This window comes from Clarias gariepinus, chromosome 6 (assembly GCF_024256425.1).
Source record: "Clarias gariepinus isolate MV-2021 ecotype Netherlands chromosome 6, CGAR_prim_01v2, whole genome shotgun sequence".
Classification (NCBI taxonomy): domain Eukaryota; kingdom Metazoa; phylum Chordata; class Actinopteri; order Siluriformes; family Clariidae; genus Clarias; species Clarias gariepinus.
The window spans coordinates 17,336,541-17,358,490 of NC_071105.1; the positions used below are offsets into that span (position 1 = coordinate 17,336,541).

The following is a 21,950-nucleotide window of genomic DNA, read 5'->3' on the forward strand; positions in this document are numbered from 1 at the left end:
AAGCTTATTAGATCAAAAAACAAACAGCAATGTGGCACTAAAATAAATTTTAAAAAATCACAAATTAAAAGAGGCTGCGTGTGTTAGGGGGCATTATAGGAATCACTGTTTTGGCATAATTTTTTTTTTTTATTATATATGTATATACGCACACACTAAAACCTGAAGCTGAGCTACTTAATTAAACCCTATTAATAAAGGCATATTTAAAGTTCATACCTCTGTTTACTCTAGATGCTTTGGTTTTGTTTTTATTAGGAGTTTAACTGAAGCTTTTGATGCTGATTTTGAAGGTTATATGACAAGTATTTGATGTAAACATAAGTGTATTTACATCAGCTACACTGGGTTTTAAAATGCATTGTTCAAACCTGCTACAAAGGAAACAAGTGATTAACCTGCATGTCTGGCAGGCAGTTAGACAAAACAAAGTGTACACTTAAAACAGTACTGCAGAGAATATGTCTTTCTCTGTACGTGTGTACGTGTGTGTGTTTGTTCTGGAGCAAGTCAGCATGTGGCAGGCCGCCAGCTGTTTCGCAGAATGTGTGCAGTGCTTCTAGGGAATGGCTAGCGCAGCATCGGGAGGGGAAGTTCTCAGAAACTAATTACCTTCAGCCTACTGCACCCTTCCACACACATACACAAGCTCACAGAACTCAGTCTCACCGCAATAAACTATAACCACATGCAAGAACCCTCAGCCAGATACACAAATGTATGAAGCAGTGCATAACGAGGTTTACAAGGAAGAAAAAATGAAAACACAACAACGGAAATAAACAATCGTGTTTATCTGGGTTGCCAGGTATTCTACATGACAGAGGATTTCTAAAAGCAATCACAGGCTTTGAGTTTTCGGTTTATACATGTTCACAATAGATCACACTACAATAGTAGCAACAATTACACAATTACGGAATTGCAAACTTTAGAGTGTCATTCATAAAGTTCAAACTACAAGTTCAGTCTGTAATAAAACATCAAAGACACAGGGTCACAATCAATGATCCTGACTCTCAGAGGCGAGTATTTTGCAGAATTTCCTCCTGAACAAAGTGTGACTTCAGCTCAAAACACACATGGCAGACGAGTTCAGTGTCACTCTTACCAGTCTTGTGCTAGTTACTAGTAAAAGTAATAAGTTACTATTTCAGTCAAAGTAATATATTATTATTACTTATTACATTTCTTTAACAATGCAATATATTACAATTATACATATATGTACTATCTAAAGTAATGCATTACTGTTGTACCTATAGTATAGTATAGTATAGTATGTCAAATGGCCTATAAGTAAGCAGATGAAAAGCTTACGGACGCTTGTCTACAATTTCAGAGCTGTTAATGCTAAATGTATAAAAGCCATGCCCGTAAAAGCCCTGTGTAGCTGATTAATTCTGCTTCTATGTTTCTTGTAGTGAGGCACCTCAGCCATTCACTCACACTCACACTTGAGCTTCCTTAAATGTCACAAAAATTGGCTTGCATCATAGACAAAAAAATCTAAAAATAATATTTTTTTAAGAAAGTAAAAATAATAATTTTAATAAAAACATTTGTAATAAAAATAATAATTATACAAATCAACAAATGAATCTGTAACTTTTAATGTGATAATCCCAAACATAATAAAAATTTCCCACAAATGTAATACATTTTCCACAAACATTTAAGAAGGGTTTTTTTTACGTTTCTGGGAAGTGTTGTGGGATTTTTACATCAAAAGCTGCAGATTTGTATTACACTTGTGAGCTCTTATTAAGTTGGCATGTGTTACATCTGTTTATTCCATTTTGTGATTTGAGCTCAAAATAGAAATTTGGAAAATAAGCTGTTTTCCCTTTTTTTGGAAACATTTGGGAACAAATAAAAAAAAAAGATTTTCTCTCATTTAATTTTTGTTTTTATAATAATAAATGAATGAATTATACACAGATTGTGAAGTGCCTACAATATAGTGATTTCGATTATACAATATGCAGAATGAAGCATTCAACAATTTTAACAATCAGAACGGCAGAAAGCACAGATGCTTGTCACGCGATTTAAGCAAATGTAACGTCAAAGTATTTCCCATTTGACTTACTAGTTACTACAAAAAAGAAGAAGCTGGATTTCACAAATCACACTATATTTAAGGAAACTTTTGAGATCATTTGGGAGGGACAACTTGACCTACTGTGGCTAAGGTCATATTTAGAGCATTGAGCTCAATTCACACAATTTCTTTTATTTCTATACAAACTAAATTTACACTGTGTCTTCATTGGAAATTTTGTTGAATGTTTTAAATATTTGTCTGAAAAGATCACAATGATATTATAGTATAATAATAAAATATAATTATGTATTTTTAGGATAATGGTAATAATATTCCAATATAAATGCAAATTCAATTACAGATAGAGCTCAGGAATTTATTTTTTTAAAGTCATTGGGCTACACCATATTTTTTATGCAAGTGCATAACTGCAGTAGTCAGAAGAAATGACGAAACACTAGAGTCGCCTGTCATCTGATACAAATACTGACTGGAATTTAGACCAGCAGCTTCCATTCCTGGCAGAGAGTCTTACACCACAACATGAACACACCCCCATGAACAAGACAGGTTTATTAAACAAATAATCCTACGAGCATGACAACACCTTCAAAGTGTTAATAGCCCTCAAACAGGTCATACTGTGTTACTTTTACTTTTGTGTTACTACCATTTATGGTCAGGGTTTCCTTCTAACAACACTATGCAAATAAAGAAACTGCTGAAAAGCCTAAATCTCAGTGCTTTGGCAGGTCTGTCTTTCTATTATAACCCATTTCGGGAATAAAACTCAAACCTTAAACACCCACCAGAATCACAGTACGCTATGGCAGGAGGTGTGGTGTAAGTAATACATTTTGGCAGAACGGTGCAGAATTCGCTTCTTCACATATGTCGCTTGAGCCATCACTTTAAGATCAGCTTTCTCTCAAGCTATGTGCTGTCTAAGTGCCTCAAGTCCACAGGTTCCTCTTTTAGTTCATCCTCCCTTCTGAAGAATGCAGAACCGCAACCTGTAAAAGGAACCAGAAAAAGTGCCGGTGCTCATTAAGAAAGGCTTCATCTCTAATTTGCTTATTGTACTGATGCCTATGTAAGGAATAAATAATGACAGAGTATGCTCTTATTAAAAAAAAAAAAAAGCGATGGCAAGGAGTGGACAGACGCCACACTGAAGTTGCTTAGTTTCCTACAACACCACATATAAAAGTAGGTTATCTTTTATCAAACCGTGGCAATTCACTACCTCTTACAAAGTTTTATTTATTCATTAAGGACAGGCCCTATTTTTCACCCACTTTAAATTATGTTTAATGTTGTGTACGGTCCTGTGAGTCAGTTCCTGTTAACACTTACGCATAGCTATAAATAGCTGTTTCCTCACCAGCCTCTTCTTTCTTTCACATAAAAAGTTAAAAGAAAATACAAAATGTTTGAGAAGTCCTCTATTCTAAATACTTTCCCATGTTGCTAAACCTATTCCCATGTTGCTAAGACTCTTATGAAGAACTGGCACTGGAGACTGCTTCCAAAATAATAAATGAACCTTTCACAGAAGACCTCGCCATATTAACAATTATACAACAGTTAGTTCCGACTGAGCAATCTGATTGGACGAGAGGCATTTCACAAGTGGTGATAATAGACAATAACACCACTGGAAGGTTTAACTATTTGTATCGCTCCATGTCACAGGTGTCCCAATAACTGATAATTACACTACTCGGTCATCAGCATGGGTGAAAGTAGGTCAATACTGAGAGGGGAACTACTTGCTGAAACCCACATTCACAGAAGGACTTTTAGCAAGAAAGCACATCTGATAACTTTGTGATAAAAAAAACAAAACTTTGTCATCCTAAGTATTGTAATTGCCAGTAAATAGCCGGTAAACCATGTGTGTTCTTTTATTTACAGCTATAAAACTAACTAATCTCTAACACAAGGCTGAATCCCAAACAGTTCTCTAAATCCCTGACCAAGGGCACTAATTGGTGTGTGGGATAAGGGATTATACACCCTAGCACCTTATCTTTCCATTTTTTCCCAGACCAAAAAGGCAAGACAGGTTCAACCAATTGCATGCTCATCGTCTTTTCCGACATTCGCGGCTTTGTGCATCAAGAGGTCATCCCCAGAGGCCAGACCGTCAATTGCGAATTCTATTAACAGGTTTTAAGGCATCTGAAGGACGACACTTGGCGGGGAAAACAGAGCTTAAAAACAGAACTAATGTCAAAACCTTTTGATTCCACCTCATTGGATTTGGCTGCTGGAGGAATGTAATTAAATACTACATTATGTTGGATCGGTAAGGAATATGCATGCATAATCAATTAATTTCTCCATTTATCCAACAGATTATCTCATCTAGGATCGGTAAAGTAAATCATTTGGAATTTTTAATTTAATTTATACCAGTGTACTAGATGACAAATGTGGTCAAGATGGACGTAATGCAAAACCGGACATCACTTTTTTATTAACTGACATAGGTCGTTCATATTAAACATGTTAGTAATGTAACTCTTCATCAATGTAAATCTTCTGTGCCTTATTCACAACTCTGATCAATACATGAAACTAAAAATATCATGTTTTCTTTGTTCGATTAGTTCTAGTAACGTTTTAAACTGAAATTTTAATCCTAATTACAAAATGTCACCTGTAACCTAATGTCTCACTCACACTTTATGAAACACTGCTCTATACAAAGGTACTACTCAATTTAGTCTCCATCACAAGCGATGCATTTGCACCCGTCATTTCCACTTTGAAAATCCCCTTTGTCACAGCTGATGGTCTCCCACCGCATAAATGATCTTAGGTGTTGGTTTCCACTTCTTTATACTTCTTTATCTATCTGTGTACGTTGCCCTTGTCTGTGATGGCATCTCCATAAACATTCTGTGGAATTGGGACTTTAAGCACAGCCCTCATAATTTTTTAGTGGAATCACGTACCAGGATGCCAATAAAAGTTAACAGGCACTGCTACTTTAAGGACTCAAACTATAGGACTGAAGACTGGTATTAAATACAGCACTCAGATCACCAAGGGAACACTAAACCCCACACATTAAAATACTTTAACTCATAATAGCACATACACAATAATTTATTTATTTCTTATTAGGCCATTTTTATCCTAATAATATTACATTTTTATTTTATCCTACCTTATTTGCCTAAGATAGGATAAAATTACTTTTTTTTTTTTTTTTTTTTACACAAGTTCTGACCTGTTAGTGAAATCACAGTGTGTTTCCAAATACTGCAACCCCAGCGTGCTTTCCTCGACCTCATGCTTTATGCATGGAGGATGGCGTGGATCCACCTCCAAATACAAATGACTGAAATGCAAGCAGACAGAAAGCAAATGAACAACTGCAGGAAGGAGAGCTGAGAGGACCTACAATTATAAGAAGGAGATTTTATTACAGTCACAGTAATATATATTTTTAGCATAAAGTTTTAGTCACAATACACGTGAGATTCGATGGAATTTGGATTTCGTAGAATAAGCGGCCTTTCTAGGAAAGGAATGCAGACTTCAGATTTAGTGGCCTCGACAGAGTGATAATGTTTGTGAGACAAACAAGATGTTTAGAAAGATTCTTAAAACAAGAAAACATTCAGTGCTGACACATGCACAGACTCTCACAGATGCAAGCTATTATTGCCAATTTTGTTGTGTATTTTTTCTTTTCTTGGAACAAAAAGGTGGAAAATTAGACATTTAACTTATTTTCATAAACAAGTAACACACTTTACCATTTTGTGAATTATGGAGCCAAATTACTGGAAAGGAGCCCTATAATCCTGAGAACACAAGTATCCGCTTCCATGAAAGTGTGGACAACCGTGACCAGGATCAGGATTCCTTGAAGCACTTAAGAAGTGCTGGTTAAGCTCCTTAGTGAGATTAGAGCATTCTATTTATACTTTGCTGAAGTATACGCTGTCTCCTAGGTCTCAGACATCAGATCATATTCACTGAGCAAAAGACATACTGCAGGGGATCCTTAAAACAACCACACATTTACACACACTCACACACCCCTCCTCTTACCCTTCATCTGTAAGGAGTCTTGGAGCTAGTGTTAGAATCTGCCTGATTACTGACATGCCATCAAAACCCCCATCCAATGCTGAGTGGTCTTCGAATCTGCAGCGATGAAGATAAATAATCAGCATCAGAATTATCAGCTTGCTTAAAAAGAAAAAAAAACTAGGCAAAAATTATTGTAACATTTAATTTTAATTTGAAAAAACAAAACAAAAACAACAACAACAACATTCCAAACCCACTAAAACACACAAAAACAAATGATTCTATTTGCACTTAATTTAATATAAGAAATGCTTTGAAATAATACCATGAGACTGTGTCTATCTTTATTCATAGTCTATAGATGAATTAAATTGTAAATTGTTATGTTGAACAATATTTAACATATTGAATATTGTTATCCTCCTATTTTTTTTTTAAAGAAAATATTACCACCCCTAAATAAAGCAATATGGCGTACACAAACATATACACCGATCAGCCATAACATTATAACCATCATCAGATGGAGTGAACAAAATTGATCACCAACTATACACCAGCAAACTGTTGACACGGTCATGGACACTCAAGGCACACACTTGCTTACAAGGCAGCAGAACACCCAGAGCTTTGCAACAGCAGGGTAAAGGACCAAGCCCCGGCCACCATACTCCTCAAATCCCAACCCAGACGAGCACCCATGAGATGCGCCAGATGAACAAGTCCGATCATCAGAGACCCCATGCTGCAACCCACAGCCCCCAAAGAATCCACACAGTAGCCTTCCTGTGATCTCAATTATCCTCTAACCTCTTTTACCAACACGGCATTTCCATCTGCAGAACTGTTGCAAACTAGAGGCTTTTGTTTGCTTCCTGTTTCTGTGTAAAAATGTAAAGATTTTGAAAAATCCCAGGAGAACAGCAGGTGCTGATATATTCTATCCAGCCTCTCTGGCACCAAGAACTTTGTTATGGTCAGTCATTTACTTTTTCTCCATTTTGAGCTCTTGACCTGTATCTGCATGATTGTATGCATTGCACTTTCGCACCATAATTGTCTGATTAAATAATTGCATGAACGTGCCTGTGTACAAGTGTTTCTAATTAAAAAGACACAAATTAACATGTAAAAATAATTTACTGTATTTCTGTGTGTGCTTTGAGTACCTGAGTATTTCTTCCTGCAGAGACTCCATGTCCTGAGAAAATAAGTAAGGAGGGTTGCTAACAATTACATCAACAGGAGCGCAGCTTCTCAGGGTCAAATCAGCATCTAAGAATAATAGACACACACATTTACCCAATATTTATTAGCAGAGCTTGTGGGATTAAAGCACCTCACTAACATGCCAATTGACCTTGCCTAGACAACACAATCAGCCTGAGCTTATAGTAAAGAGGAAATTAACAGTTGGAGAACAGAGTCTGCAGAAACATTATGCAATAACAGGAGCAGCTGCATCTTTTGAATGCTTTGGAAATTACTGTCATTCCAGTCAAGCAGACAAAATTTCCACTACACTCCAACCGAAGAGAAATACAAAGCAGGAATAAGTTCATTTCAGAAACCCACTGTGTACAAATCATTTTTTTATACAGTACCTAAATACCTTTCTAATACGTTCAGAGGAGTCAGTACATGTTAGCCCTTCAAGTCCTTAAAGATCCTCCATTACACCTTTTGCTCCAAAATGAATCTAAAATGATGAAATACATTTTTTAAATACTTAATGAAAGAGCCCTGTGGCCCAGCTAACCCAAACACAACTTAACACAACTCAGATCAACATGTGAAATTAGGAGAAATCAAGAATAACACGTAGTTTGAATCACATAGATTTATTTTATTTTAATCCTAAATATTTATGGTAATATCAAACATAATGGTCAAATAAAAAAAATTATATTAATTTCAACTGGCACAGTGGCTTTATTTAAAACACCACAAATTAAATTTATTTTTTAAATCTTGCCTCCAGTCTGCGTTTGTGGAAATTGCATGCGGGTTTTCTACCACATGAAGGCTGATGGGCATTTCCAAATTGCCCATAGTATGATTAGATGTATGTGTGTGCGCACGTGGGTGTGTGTGCACAGAGACAGAGAGAAAAAGAGAGAGAGAGATGGTGCCCTGTGATTGGTTGGCATTAGACCTATGAATCATTGGTAGACTGCCAATCCATTTCGATTTGATTTTGGAAATTTGCCATTTTTTATTTAATCCTGCAATAAAGAAAAGTTCACTATCTGACTTTTTTTTTAAGTTGCTAGATTTCAAACAAGTATTACAATTTAAAATAAGCACCAAAATTGTGTATCTTGAGTTGTTTATTGTTTTCCATGTCTTATACAAAGCAATAATCTTTTTTTTTTCTGCCAAATTCTGCTCCACAGTTCATTTAAAAGAACAAGAAGATTAAACAACTGATTTAAGCACTGTCTATTGTCTGGTAAAAAAAAAAAGTTGTACATTTAACATTTAAAAGTTTACCTAAGTAATTAAACTGCACAGCTCTAGTTGGGACCACAACCTGGGTGTCCCCCACCATGTGCCATGAGTTTCTTGGGATAGGCACTAACACTGTCTAACACTAATGTAGATATGTATATGCTACTGAACTGTAAAATCCATTTTGAATTAGGTTGTTGAAATAGTGCTATATTTTGTCTGTTACAAATCAGGAAAGGTATTTGTTGGCACGGTCATGGAAACGGTCCGCCATAAAACATTATTGCAACCACCTAGGTTTTGGGCTGCCCTTGTGCCACTGGGGTGGCTTTGGACCCTGAGACATGGGTGTGCTACGAGGTCTGGCACCAGTACGTTGGAAATGGACCAACTCTGTGTGCGGTGGATTGCAGGGGGTGCACTCCTTGGATCAGACTTGTTTGTTTGATCCATGTTTAGATTAAGAATAACAAGTGCCATTTGAGCCTTCAGAACCAGATACACTACACTACTACCGTACCTCACTGTTCAATTCTACTCATAGTCACTGTGAATAATAGTCCACTTGGAAAAGTTACTATGCTTCGAAAACCAGTCAATTATTTAATTAGTAAAACTTTGGTGGTCAAAAATGCAACACGTTTACACATCACTAACTTACCCTTCATAATATCTAGATGATAAACTTCCAGTCGGTCCAGAAGCCCAAGTCTATTAAAAAATAAGAATCCAACCAAACCAAAAGAACTAATTAGCATCAAATGCATGAATGAAACACAGTTCCTCTTGCAGTAAATAATATACCATTTACATTTGTTTTTACTAGTAATAACTATGGTTTTAACTATGGTTAATTATTGTTAACTACTGTATGGTTTTACTGTGGTAACCTCTGAACCAGGAAAGAGTGATATTAAGACCATGGTATTAGCACGTTGTTACTGTGGTATTAGTATTGATGGTTATATGTCAGTCCGAGGACGCCACAGGCTGGCTGAAGGACAAAAGGATATAAACAGGTTTGCAAGGACAAGCCTTCTTTCTCGTACAAGGAGACTAGACTTCAATGCAATCAATGTTTCATTCTGGCTTCCATATCAGCTTATCTGCTGTTAACAAACACCTTGAAATTTTGTTGAACCAACACTACTAACGGCAGCAGTAACCGCTTCACTGATACATCCATAACATAGTGATGGAGGAGGCATGTTTTAAATACAAGCAGGTGTAATAAAGATGAAAGAGGGTTTTGTGGGTTTTTTTATTATTTGAACAAAGCGCTGGCTAACGGCAAATATATCAGAGAACTGACGTTTTTCTGTTTGTAGAAAAATTTTCCACTGTAGATTTTTTTCCCTCCTACTGAATATCAACAGCAGCTGGCTGGTCAAGGACTTATGCTGCAAAAACGACTGTCTCAACTTTGTTATTTTGTTTAACCTGATTAGAACTAAAGAGAACTATCACTATCATACCTTTACTTATGGCTTTCTTCAAACTTAAACTGGTTTACAGTAGGCGTACGCCTACTAATAACTAAAATGTTCATATTATGAGATCTGACAAGGTATGAAGTGTCTCTATGTATCTGTGCAGTGTTTCAGAAGCAAATATATAACATTCCAGTGTTTTTATCATAAACTCTTAAAGCAGCTGCACTCACCTTTCTGCATTTTCCTTAGTTAGACACACTGCTTCCTGGCTTTGGTCCAAGGCAACTGCCTTGAGCTTAGAAACAACAAACACAGCTTATTATGAGACATATATCAATATTAACACCCATTATGAATACCAATAATTTAGGTATGTTGTGGTAATTAAGTTCTTTTTGGCTGCCTTAATGAGAGCAGAGGTGCTAATAATGCTAATTAAATTGCATTGCAATGCATTCTCAATATTGGTAATTACTCAATAGAAAAAAAAAAAACAATTTTTGGCCTTCCATAGCAGGAAATTCTCAAATAAATTAAACAACCAATTTTTCCAAACATAGACTTTATACACTCAAAATGAGAAAGTGTGTACTGCAAATAAAAAAATAAAAATAATAAAAACTGAGTCAGAATCCTAAACACTTTATGCTTATGAGTCACGCACACAGGAAATGGTTTTGGTTTAGTCTCAGCGTGCAACAATATGTCAAATACAGTGCAACAGCAACAACAGACGAAGCAGCAACATGCAGTAAGTAGGATAAGATAGGAGGCGAAACTTATGTCTGAAACATAAGACATGATGTCAGTGTTTACGACCTGCAATACAAAAAAAAAATTATACGTGTGTGTATGTATATATATGAGGTGTTTCAGTAAGAGTGGTTATGGACCAGGGCGGTTACAGTAAGTAACTGAAGAGCGTCCGGGGAAGAAACGGTACAAAGCTTGACAAAGAGGGGTTTGTTTGGAGTCATCAGCAAATTTTTACTGCCATCCTCTTGCCTTGATGACTGGCAAGATTAGACTGCTGAACAAAAAAAAAATCCTACATTGCAGATTCTGTTTTCCAGACTTCAGCTTTTCTTTATTAGCCTGTAGACTAACACGTGCTTTTACACAACACGTGTAACACGTGTAGGCTTATGTGCTTTTGAAATTTTATCTACCAATTTTTTCCCTAGATGAGCGCCAAACAATATTAAAAAAATAATACTACTAATAAAATAGCAAGAAGCTTCTCCACTTTTTAACCTTCCCAAAAATACCACAGGTTTTCAACAACTTTCTTGTTTTCGACTGGCTCACAAACATAAGGCTGGTGAATTCATGGGTCAAAGTTTACTGGCATTTCAGGTCCGTTCAATAATTCTAATCGTTTCTGTAAACAAGCTGAAAAACATCACCGTGGAGACAAACATTATAAATACTTTGGCTAAAGTGTTAATGTTGGCACCTTGGTAACAGGGTATGATATAAATAAAGTGATCAGAGGGCTAACCTGTGGTATACTTTGCAGTAGGCTTAGAGAGATGGCACCTGATCCACAGCCCACCTCCAGGCATCGCAAAGGATGCTCTCTCCACTGTGAGCGCAGATGCTTCAACACCAAACTAACTAGTTCCTGCAAAACACACACACACACAAAGATCACGTCTACCTGTATGCCCACATAGACAGTTTGTTTATCCCATAAGTCACTACATGTTTCTAGATCATTAGAAGTGACACTACTGTGTTTGCAAACACTGTAAAGGACACTGCGTCCTGTTGGGAAATATTCGTGTGGTGTCAGAGGAATGTGCACGAGTATGCTGGACCTCTGTCTCTGGGCGGGGAATGAACACTGGAGGTCTCATCTTCAGCGTCAGATCTCTGAAGTCCCACTCCTCAATCACATACTGTACCGGCATCCTGAATCGCACAATACACAAACATACAAAGCTGTGTTACAAAGAGATACATAAAATACTGGATTACAGCATAACGACTGCATTCCAGATTGAACTTGGATAATGTTTATGTAGGGACATGTTAAAAACAGACAATCTATTGTCTGTAAATAAACTGATCGAATTAAAGATTAACGCTGATCGTGCGTTGTGTTATTGTGTTACCGGTCTGCTGCCATGCTCATTTTCTCAAACTTGTAGAAACACCGGGACATCACCCATGTGATACTACTGTGATGTCAGACAGGAAATCGCAGCCATTTTTCTTGACTGATAATGGCAAAGACGTGAGATGTGAAAGATTTTGTTGTTGTTAAAACACTTTACAGAATGTTAGGTGATCTTTTCACCACACTGGTCAATCACAGGCTCTCCACGTACTGAATGAACGTTTTGTTTTAAGTGTGATTCATTTTATCCGGTTTCAATAGTTTATTATTTTTATTGTTTTATTTTATGTATTTGTTTTATTTAAATCTGGAAATCTCACAACTCTTAGAATTGTACACTTGGGCCAGAAACTATTTCTTTAGAGTTCGTAGCAAAACACTTTATTTACCAAAAAGGTAAATAAAGAAATAAAACACTCACTAAACATATGTAATGATGTAAGATGTTTGGACATTAATCATGTAAACCAAACATTATTTGAAATAATGGTTTCTGGAATTTCTAAGATTTTGTATATAATTATATTAAATAATGTAAGTGATTATAAGTGCACGCATACCAATAATAGGTCAAAACATTGATCTACATTTGGCTGAATTCTAAAAGCTAGAAGTATCACTACAAAAAAAGCAGTCTGGGAACGGAAAAGCCGCCTCTTATGGCTGAGCTAAGCTATTTTTTTTTAGAGAGCCAGAATTCTAATCACTAACAACTACAACATCCTGCCAAAATTCAAGGAACCTGATAAAAATTCTGAGAAATTCTTTGGTAGCACAGCAACAATCAACGCTGCAGTATATAATAGCTTGGCAAAAAAAAAATATTATTTGTCTACAGACAATTCTATATGAACAAAAGAAATGATTTACATAAAATGTGTATTTTCTTTTAATTTGCATTTTGTATTTTTAGAAAATCATAACCTATTATTTCACATTTAACCTGTTATTAAAGGTGAACACTCCCCAGGTGTTTCGTTAGAGAAAACAATCTAATACTTAGAACCAGAAATTCCGGATGCTAAGAAAACTTTGTATGTAATAATAAAATTACATTTAAATAATATGTAATCCAACCCATCATTAACCCGACATGCAAAGCACGTCGCAAACAACACTTCTGATCTCTGACGTCTCTGGGGTTTACAGCAGGCAGGATAAGAGCTTCTAATTCAATCGATTATGCAATAAAATTTAAATTTTTTTTATTAATAATTCTACTTATTGAATTGATCTGTAGATTTTCAAAGCAACTATATCTCTAAACCTGTATGTGCTAGCCAATAAAAAATAAGAAAAAATCGAAAAAGAAAACGAATCAACAGTCCACCTATGATTCACAGTTCCAGACAGGATGAATCTTGCCCTCTTCTCTCTGTTGATTTTACACACATAGGCAATATCCATGCACTGAATGACCCAATTATTGTGCCAAACTCCATGTATGCCTATCAGATAACAGCTGCAATCTGATTAAAAGATCACAGCTTGTCGTCCACCATGACCAGCTGGGTAATCAGGAATCTGCCTAAATCATATTATGATCAGATTACTAGTGTGCATGTAAACATGCTTTTTGTTTGGCTTGTAAATCTTAAAAGGGAGACTCGGGACGCAGTACCTTGTCAGACGTTTGGAACATAGCTCCCACACATTCTCTCGTTCTTTGTCACTCAGTCTGTCTTGGAGTTTCCTCTTCTTCACGCATTGCAGCTTTAACACATAGAGGATGATGTATTACAAAGAATAAAAAAGAAAAAAAACATAAGAGGTGTGATAGTGGCTGAAAATATAATTTGTTTCCTAGAAGTTTCAGCACAAACATACACTAATTGTGTCAGAGAAGGTCATGGTGTGTTTTTTAAAAAGAGTGTGTTGCTGTTTACCACGCACATTCTCTCTCTCTCTTTCTCTCTCTCTCTCACACACACACACACACACACACACACACACACACACTAAAACACAATAAAACACAGTAAAAATGTAATGAACTAATGCAAATAAAAACTGCCATAAGCCTCATAAAGGAAGCTGACAGAGTTTATAAATAGAGGCTTTTTTCAGATTCACAGTCCTGAGTTGCGTCATACCCACTCATCCATGAAGGTCATAGAGTGTCCTGTTTCTCATTTGGGTGCAGTCTGATAAGCTAGGTCATTTGATATGGAGGATAAACAATAAGTCCATTATTTCATACTGACTGGAATTTTGTTTTTTGTTTCGGGGAAGGGATGTTTCATATTCAATCCTAAATACTTACTTAACTCAAGAACTACCAAGTACCTGAAAAAATACTGCCATGGTTAAAGCGACTATGCAAGCCTAAAATGTGTATCAGATGGAACAGGCTAAGATGAAATGCTTAATGACACAATGGTATGCTAAAACACCTGAATAACGAAGAGTGGACTACGAAATTATTTTTTATTTTATTTTTGCATAAGAACTACCCCCAGAGGGCGCTGCTGATATTCTTCCAAGCTAACTAGAAAATACACCACTGCACCACATTTGGGATGGGGAGAAAAATTAACCTAGTTGTTGCCCAGGGCTGACAAAAATATGACAAAAATATATATCATAACATTTGTGGAAAACATTCCTATAATGGATTATATGTATCACAATATACCCATCCATCTAGGAACCTCTGTAGTCCAACTAGGGACTGTAAAGGACAATGATGATTACCATTGTATTTATTCCCATTTTACGACCGGGACATCTGGTCAACATTCACCTGCGCATTCACACATTATGGCCAACTTAATTTAATCTTCATATTTGTGGGAGGAAACTGAAGTACATAGAGTAAATCCACCAAGCACGTGGAGAACATGTAAACTCCATGCACCATGAGGCGGAAATCGAACTCAGACCCTGGAGGTGCAAGGTGACAGTGCTAACCACTACGCAGTTGTGCCTCTTTCATTACGCCAGTGCCATGCTCCGACTGCCTGCTTCTCGTCTGAAATGCTGATCTGAAGTGTCTGAAGTTCAATCGCTCGCTCGTCTGAGGCCCCAACCCCGAGTCCCCAACCCTATTTTGTTCTAAAATTTTAAATATAAAGCAAATTTGTGGTGTGCTATATAAAAAGTTTATTACACTACAGGAGACAGATTAACATTTAAAATATAAAAAGTATAAACAACATGCGCTATAGGTTTGTGTGAATACAAGAAGCAGAACTGACCGCTGAAATAAGAAACAGAAAAACATTAAGAGACAGAAAAGAGCTGTTCAATGAATCCATAGGATTGAAACTGTAAGACAGGACAGCTGTCTTGCATTTATAATAACCTCAAACGGTTTGCTCCAGACTAATCAAACTTTTTTACTCTTGCAACACACATAATCAGGATCTGGACATTTATCATTAGCTTTGATTCCTTTATGTTTCACTCAAAACTGATAAAAAAAATACTCTCAAACTAAAAGCTAATATTCTGCATTTTATAAAGTTAATACTATAAACACCTGAGTCAAGGCCAGTGGTGCCTTCACAGGTTAAGGCTGTGGCCAGGGGCTTAGGCCCCACATGTTGCCACTGTTGGCTCTGACCCCAACTTCATAACAGGCTGGAATATATGTATCAAAAATAAAGGCTTTGTTTTCCTTTAATTAGTCAGTGTTCATTTACTCACATAAGCATTGGTGACAGTGGCACAGAGAAAGACAGCGTGTGTGACTTACAGTTTTCTTTCCCAGGACGTGAGCTATGATGTAGTGTGAGGAGAGGAGAGGCTCAGAAATTCCATGTTCCTGGAAGCACTGCGCCCACACTCTCACCGCCTGCTCTGCCGTAACACTGCAGTCTACAGGAGGAGCAAGAGCGCCACCTACACCTCCACACGGCAAACACAACCGAGCCTGAGAAAAGAAACTGTTATCTATATTTTCATTTACCTTGCTTTTATGCAACAAAAAATGTTTCTATAATTGTATACAACTATATGTATTTTCATCAGCACAAGATTTGCTTCTCTTTAAACTGCAAACAAACTAACAAAATAATACACTGATATTTTAGAATAGTTTTTATGTACAATTTTAATTATGCTGCAAGTATGTGTAATGGAAAAATCCCATTTGAATCATGTATTATTTCTGATCTTTGTAGTAAGTGTGCCACGTAGACTATAGAAGCTTTAAACCTGTCTGATGAAACATAGAAAGACAAGGCCGGAAATAGAGCAGAAACAAACTGATTGTAGTTGCTTCTGAATAAATGATAAGGCGAGCACATTCGGTCTGGGTCAGATAAAGAGTTGTGAGTTTGAATGTAGGAACTTTATGTACAGGGTGTTGATTATGTTAGCAGAGATGTTTGTGTATAAAATAGAACAGCTGAGAGAAAGAGATCAACTTTCTCCTTGCTGCAACTGTTTGCTGTATGAGACTGGTTCTTCTGCAGAAGTTTAAATAAAACCTTTGTTACTTTGCTCTTACTCAATGTATGAATTACTTGTCTTTATAATGTTTTGAGAATTTTCACCACATGTGTAATTCTGATCTTATTTAACATGTGCGAACCTCATTCTGACAACCTCACAGGACAGACAAAGGATCGTGCACCCTCCTTCCTCCCCCCTGTGATCCTTGGCGCCCCCTAGAGGGGGGTTTAGACCCTAGACAGGGTACCATGGATATAGAGTATAACTTTCACACACCCGTTTACTGTACCTTGCTTACGCCTCTGTGTGTATTCTATATGTGCTGACACTTAAATGAGCATCTTACCTCACACTCAGCTTAAGCATTTCAATAGAAATCTGTCTTGTCATATTGCTCAAATAATATATACATTTAACTTGACGAGAGAGATTAATTTAAAATCTCCAACTTAGTAAGACTAATGCTCAGGCTAATGGATTTCAACATGATATGGCCAAAGGTTTGTAAACACTTGACCATGAAGTTCAGTTTGTTGCGAACAATTTGCCAATTTGCCTAATCTGCATTTCAGAGGAAACCCACAAAACACAGAGACAAACATGTAAACTCCATGCACATAGACCCCGAGGTGTGAATCGAACCTGGACACTAGAGGTGCAAGGTGACAGTGCTAACCACTAAGCTACTGTGAAATGTAATGAAATATTGACATGCAATAAAATTAGTTTATACACTTAAACTAATTACCTGTATAAAAAGAACATATTTGTAAAACTCAAAAAAAAAAAAAAAACATGTCTTGCTTAATGACCCAAGCATTTGTGGATGGCCACAAACCCTGTTGAACATTTTTGTACAAATAACAACCTTTTGAGTGCATTACGGGATTTTGTCACTACATTCAGACATTAAAAGATGTAAAATTATATTAAATTATATTTATTTTCTTAAAACATATGTTTTGTCTAACTGTCATAAAACTTTTTCAAAATTTTATACACCATTACCTTTTAAATAGCATTTAATAAGAATAAAAAGGATTTTTAAAAAAGTTGTTTTTTTTTTACCTAAAAACCGTAAAGTAGTCATTCTATTAATAAAGGACTACACACTGTATACATCATTATAAATACACTATTATAGGAACAATTTACTAAAAAATAAATATATAAACACCACAAATTCCCACCTGACAGCATTGACATCTATATATACAAAAAAAAAACAGATAGAGAATGGTACATGGGCAGAGGGCGATAGATAATCATGAGGATGGTACATGGCCATGAGGATGGTGATGTTTGCACAGGAAGTCACATGTGATCATCAATTTTTATGTCATTCTGTAGGCTTGTCAGGCAGGTGTATCCCACCTCCTGCCTCCTGGGATAAACTGCGACCCAGTACAGCGTATAAAGCGGTATAGGCGATGAGTGAAAGAGAGTGAGTGAATTGTAATTCACAACTTTTAAGCAGAATTCCCATCCAAAGCCCAAATCCCAGCCAACCAGTTCCAAGTCCAGATAAAATGATAGGGTTGTGTCAGGAAGGGCATCTGGCGTACAACCTGTGCCAAGTTGTTGTGCAGATGGGATGGTCCGCTGTGGCGACCCCCTAGACAGGAACAGCTGAAGGCTACCAACCATGCAGAATCAAATCATACTAATCATACCAATAAATCAAACAAAAAAAAAGAAAACTAACAATAAATTTAAAAAAAAACTTGAAACTTGAAATTAATCAATGTACGTCAGTGTGGTTGGTGATCTTTTGGCTGCTCCCATTGAGGGGTCGGCACAGCAGAACATTAAAACCGCACAACAACTTGGCACAGCTTTTACACCGAATGCACTTCATGACCCTCTTATTTTATCCGGGCTTGGGATCGACACTGAATCCAGCGGCCGAGGTTTGTGCACTGGGTGGGAATCGAACCCGGGCCTTATACATGGCAGGCGAGAGACCTACCATTACTAAACAAATTACCCCAAATTTAAAGTAATTTAGGAGATATGGTGTTAACATTTAATGGTTGTGACCATAGCAGCATCAACGTCAAATCTTTAAAATATAAAAAAATATATAAATGTTACAAGAACCTGAGCAGCTAAACTGGTTATAGAACTAACACTGAGTTCTGAAGGGGTCCTTAGTGTTTCAGTGAACCACAAGATTCTGAATTATTTTCAAAAAATGTCTGACAGTGTTGACAGAAACTCAAGACACAAATTCAGCAAATTAAAGATTAGAGTTAAAAAATTCAATGAATTCCTTGCACACAATAAATGTTATTTTTTTTTAGCTATTTGAAAATGCCTGGACAGGACTTCTCAAGAATGACTATACCATATTGTTTCTATTAGAAATATCTAGATTAATGAATTTTACTGTTTAAATCACATTTGTGTCACAAAAAAAAAATACTACACAATTATCATAACTGTATGCACTGTATTCCTGGAGTTTTATGACTTATTTGTTTATATTGTTTGTTAATAAATGTGGTTAATCGTTCAGGCTGCTCCCATCAAAGGGGTCGCCACAGCAGACCATCAACTTTTTGCACACAACTCGGCAAGTTTTCACCAGATGCCCTTCCTGACGCAACCCTCCTATTTTATCCGGGCTTTGGACCAGCCCTGCATCCAGTAGCTGGGGTTAAGGCACTGGTTGGGAACCAAACCCAGGCCTTCCGCATGGCAGGTGAAAAACCTACTGTATCACTGATGTGTGATCAGTGCCCACCAATGCCCACTGTTTGTTAATAAATAACTACACATAGTTACATACTACGAGGGGCGTTCACATCAAACCGAACAATAACTTCCTGGTAAATGTCCATTTAAAAAAAGAATTCGGGACCTCCGAGTGGCGCAGTGGTAAAGCGCTCGCCCTATCATCCGGAGATCGCTGGTTCGAACCCCAGATGACGCTGTTTTCCTCTCACAGCCGGAGGCACAGAGAGAGCTGATTGGCCGAGCTCTCTCAGGGGGGAGGGATGAGAGGTACTTGTGCTCCCACATTAACCACGGCTCTACAGCCAATCAGGGGCGTCTGTGAGCTCGCGTACACGTAAGGAGCGGCTAGCGCTTTCCTCCGAGTGTGTTACTCCGCCCCTAACGGTGCATGAGCGAGCAGTTCGAAAAGATGCGGTCGGCTCGCGTCACGTGGTTCGGAGGAAACACGGGATAGCTTTCGTCCTCCCGACTGAGTGGTGGTAGTAGCCTTAATGTGGGAGCCTCCTAGTGACGGGGAGAAATTGGCCACGACTAGATTGGGGAGAAAATCGGGGAAAAAAAGGATTGGACAGGACTAAATTTAAAGAGAAAAAAAAAAAAAAAAAGAATTCAAATACAGTACAGTGATTAATCACAGTGCATTTCACAGTGAATTTTGACTGGTCCATCCCATGAACATTCAGCAAGTGGAACACCTGATCCTTGAAACTTGGATGGATAACTCGTCTCCAACTTGCAGAAGAAACACATCTTTCTGTGAGATCTGTACACACAATCAAGCAGGAGCACCACTTCTACCATACAGGAATACAGTCCTGACCTCACTAAAAAGCCATTTCTACATGTTGGAGCCATTAAAGGAGTTCGTGGGAGGCCAGTGTTTCTGTCTTAAAGCAGATGCTGAGAAAACTTTCTACTTTCAAAGCACTAGTGATACATTGAGATTATACACTCACCCAAAGGATTATTAGGAACACCTGTTCAATTTCTCATTAATGCAATTATCTAATCAACCAATCACATGGCAGTTGCTTCAATGCATTTAGGGGTGTGGTCCTGGTCAAGGCAATCTCCTGAACTCCAAACTGAATGTCAGAATGGGAAAGAAAGGTGATTTAAGCAATTTTGAGCATAGCAGGTTCGTTGGTGCCAGACGGGCTGGTCTGAGTATTTCACATCTGCTCAGTTACTGGGATTTTCACCCACAACCATTACTAGGGTTTACAAAAAATGGTGTGAAAAGGGAAAAAACATTCAGGTTGCAGCAGTCCTGTGGGCGAAAATGCCTTGTTGATGCTAGAGGTCAGAGGAGAATGGGCCGACTGATTCAAGCTGATAGAAGAGCAACTTTGACTGAAATAAAGACTCGTTACAACTGAGGTATGCAGCAGAGCATTTGTGAAGCCACAACACGCACAACCTTGAGGCGGATAAGCTACAACAGCAGAAGACCCCACCGGGTACCACTCATCTCCACTACAAATAGGAAAAAGAGGCTACAATTTGCATGAGCTCACCAAAATTGGACAGTTGAAGACTAAAAAAATGTTGCCTGGTCTGATGAGTCTCGATTTCTGTTAAGACATTTAAATGGTAAAGTCAGAAATTGGCGTAAACAGAATGAGAACATGGATTCATCATGCCTTGCATTTCTAAAGAATGCTTTTAGCACCTTGTTACATCAATCCCACGTAGAATTAAGGCAGTTCTGAAGGCTAAAGGTGGTCAAACACTGTATTAGTATGGTGTTCCTAATAATCCTTTAGGTGAGTGTGTATAGAGAAATAAAGAGTTTTTACTCTCATAACTGTGTTGTGGTATTCTGCACAATCCAGGTCCTGGTTTGACTTTGACACCGCTCGTACTACTGCTAATGATTATGATTTTATATACATGTGTGTGTGTTATTGGCGTTAGTTTTGTTGAATTGCAAATTGCCTAATTAAGACTTTAACGCTTTGGGTCCTCTGTCTCACCTGCTGCTGTATTATTCCTCTTCCTATTCGCTCAGTAAGGCTCCTGTAAGTCCAGACAGATCTGCTCATTAATGACGTCAAACTTAACATCATTCACATCTGCAGGTCAGCATCTTAACATGGGAATAAACGGCAGTGTGATTAGAGGAGCACGAGGCCCAGGCCGCTCGCAGCGTTACACTCGAACACGGAAGCTAAACGCCAGCAAATTTCAAAATATAAGCCTGAGAATTTCACACCAAATACCGTACACCTAGTCGAGAAAAATAGAGATATAAACGCCAGTATCTCAAATGATATGACAAGAAAATAGTTTTATGAACGTAAAATGAAATAAAGGAACAATTAAACCTTTACCCATACCGTCCTTGTTAGTGATTGAACGCCAGGTGGCGCCAACACATTAGCGCGTTTAGCTGCTCTCTCTCTCTCTCTCTCTCTCTCTCTCTTTCTTTCCAGATTTAAGATTCAAAGGGCTTTATTGGCATAAGAAATATTAACTGTAGTATTGCCAAAGCTTAGAAATAAGTACCAAGAAGATAACAATAATAATAATAATAATAAATAGATAAATAAAATAATAAGAAGAGAGAATAAAACAGAAAGTTCTGCATATAATAATAATAATAATAATAATAATAATTATATAACAAACAGCAATCAGTGTGTGTGTGTGTGTGTGTGAGTGATATCCAAAAAGACAGGCAATTCTAACAGTTTTGACCTTGTGG

At 37.3% G+C, this 21,950-nt stretch overlaps 1 protein-coding gene across 2 annotated transcripts; it reads right to left on the reverse strand.

Annotated features, from left to right (window-relative positions):
• Positions 1–2,409: 2,409 nt before the first annotated feature.
• hemk1 (HemK methyltransferase family member 1) lies at positions 2,410–21,383 on the reverse strand. Of its 2 annotated transcripts, XM_053499394.1 has the most exons (11): positions 21,220–21,383; positions 15,804–15,980; positions 13,728–13,819; positions 11,805–11,898; positions 11,486–11,608; positions 10,215–10,279; positions 9,213–9,262; positions 7,270–7,375; positions 6,119–6,214; positions 5,289–5,399; positions 2,410–3,060 (listed from the first exon to the last, which is right to left on the reverse strand). In XM_053499394.1, exons 1-11 carry the CDS (start codon positions 21,310–21,312, stop codon positions 3,027–3,029), a joined length of 1,041 nt encoding a protein of 346 aa, XP_053355369.1. In that variant the 5' UTR covers positions 21,313–21,383; the 3' UTR covers positions 2,410–3,026. The 2 variants fall into 2 exon arrangements, with proteins under 2 accessions (XP_053355369.1, XP_053355370.1); XM_053499395.1 differs by lacking the exon at positions 15,804–15,980.
• Between the last annotated feature and the right edge of the window lie 567 nt (positions 21,384–21,950).

Bases quoted from the DNA above. Each gene is read 5' to 3' on its own strand.
- hemk1 (XM_053499394.1), bottom strand. From the start codon at position 21,312: ATGATGTTAAGTTTGACGTCATTAATGAGCAGATCTGTCTGGACTTAC. The intron at 15,981-21,219 runs GTGAGACAGAGG...TTCTTTTCTCAG, and splicing joins GAGGAATAATACAGCAGCAG to GCTCGGTTGTGTTTGCCGTG. The intron at 7,376-9,212 runs GTAAGTTAGTGA...TATTATTCTTAG, and splicing joins TCATCTAGATATTATGAAGG to ATGCTGATTTGACCCTGAGA.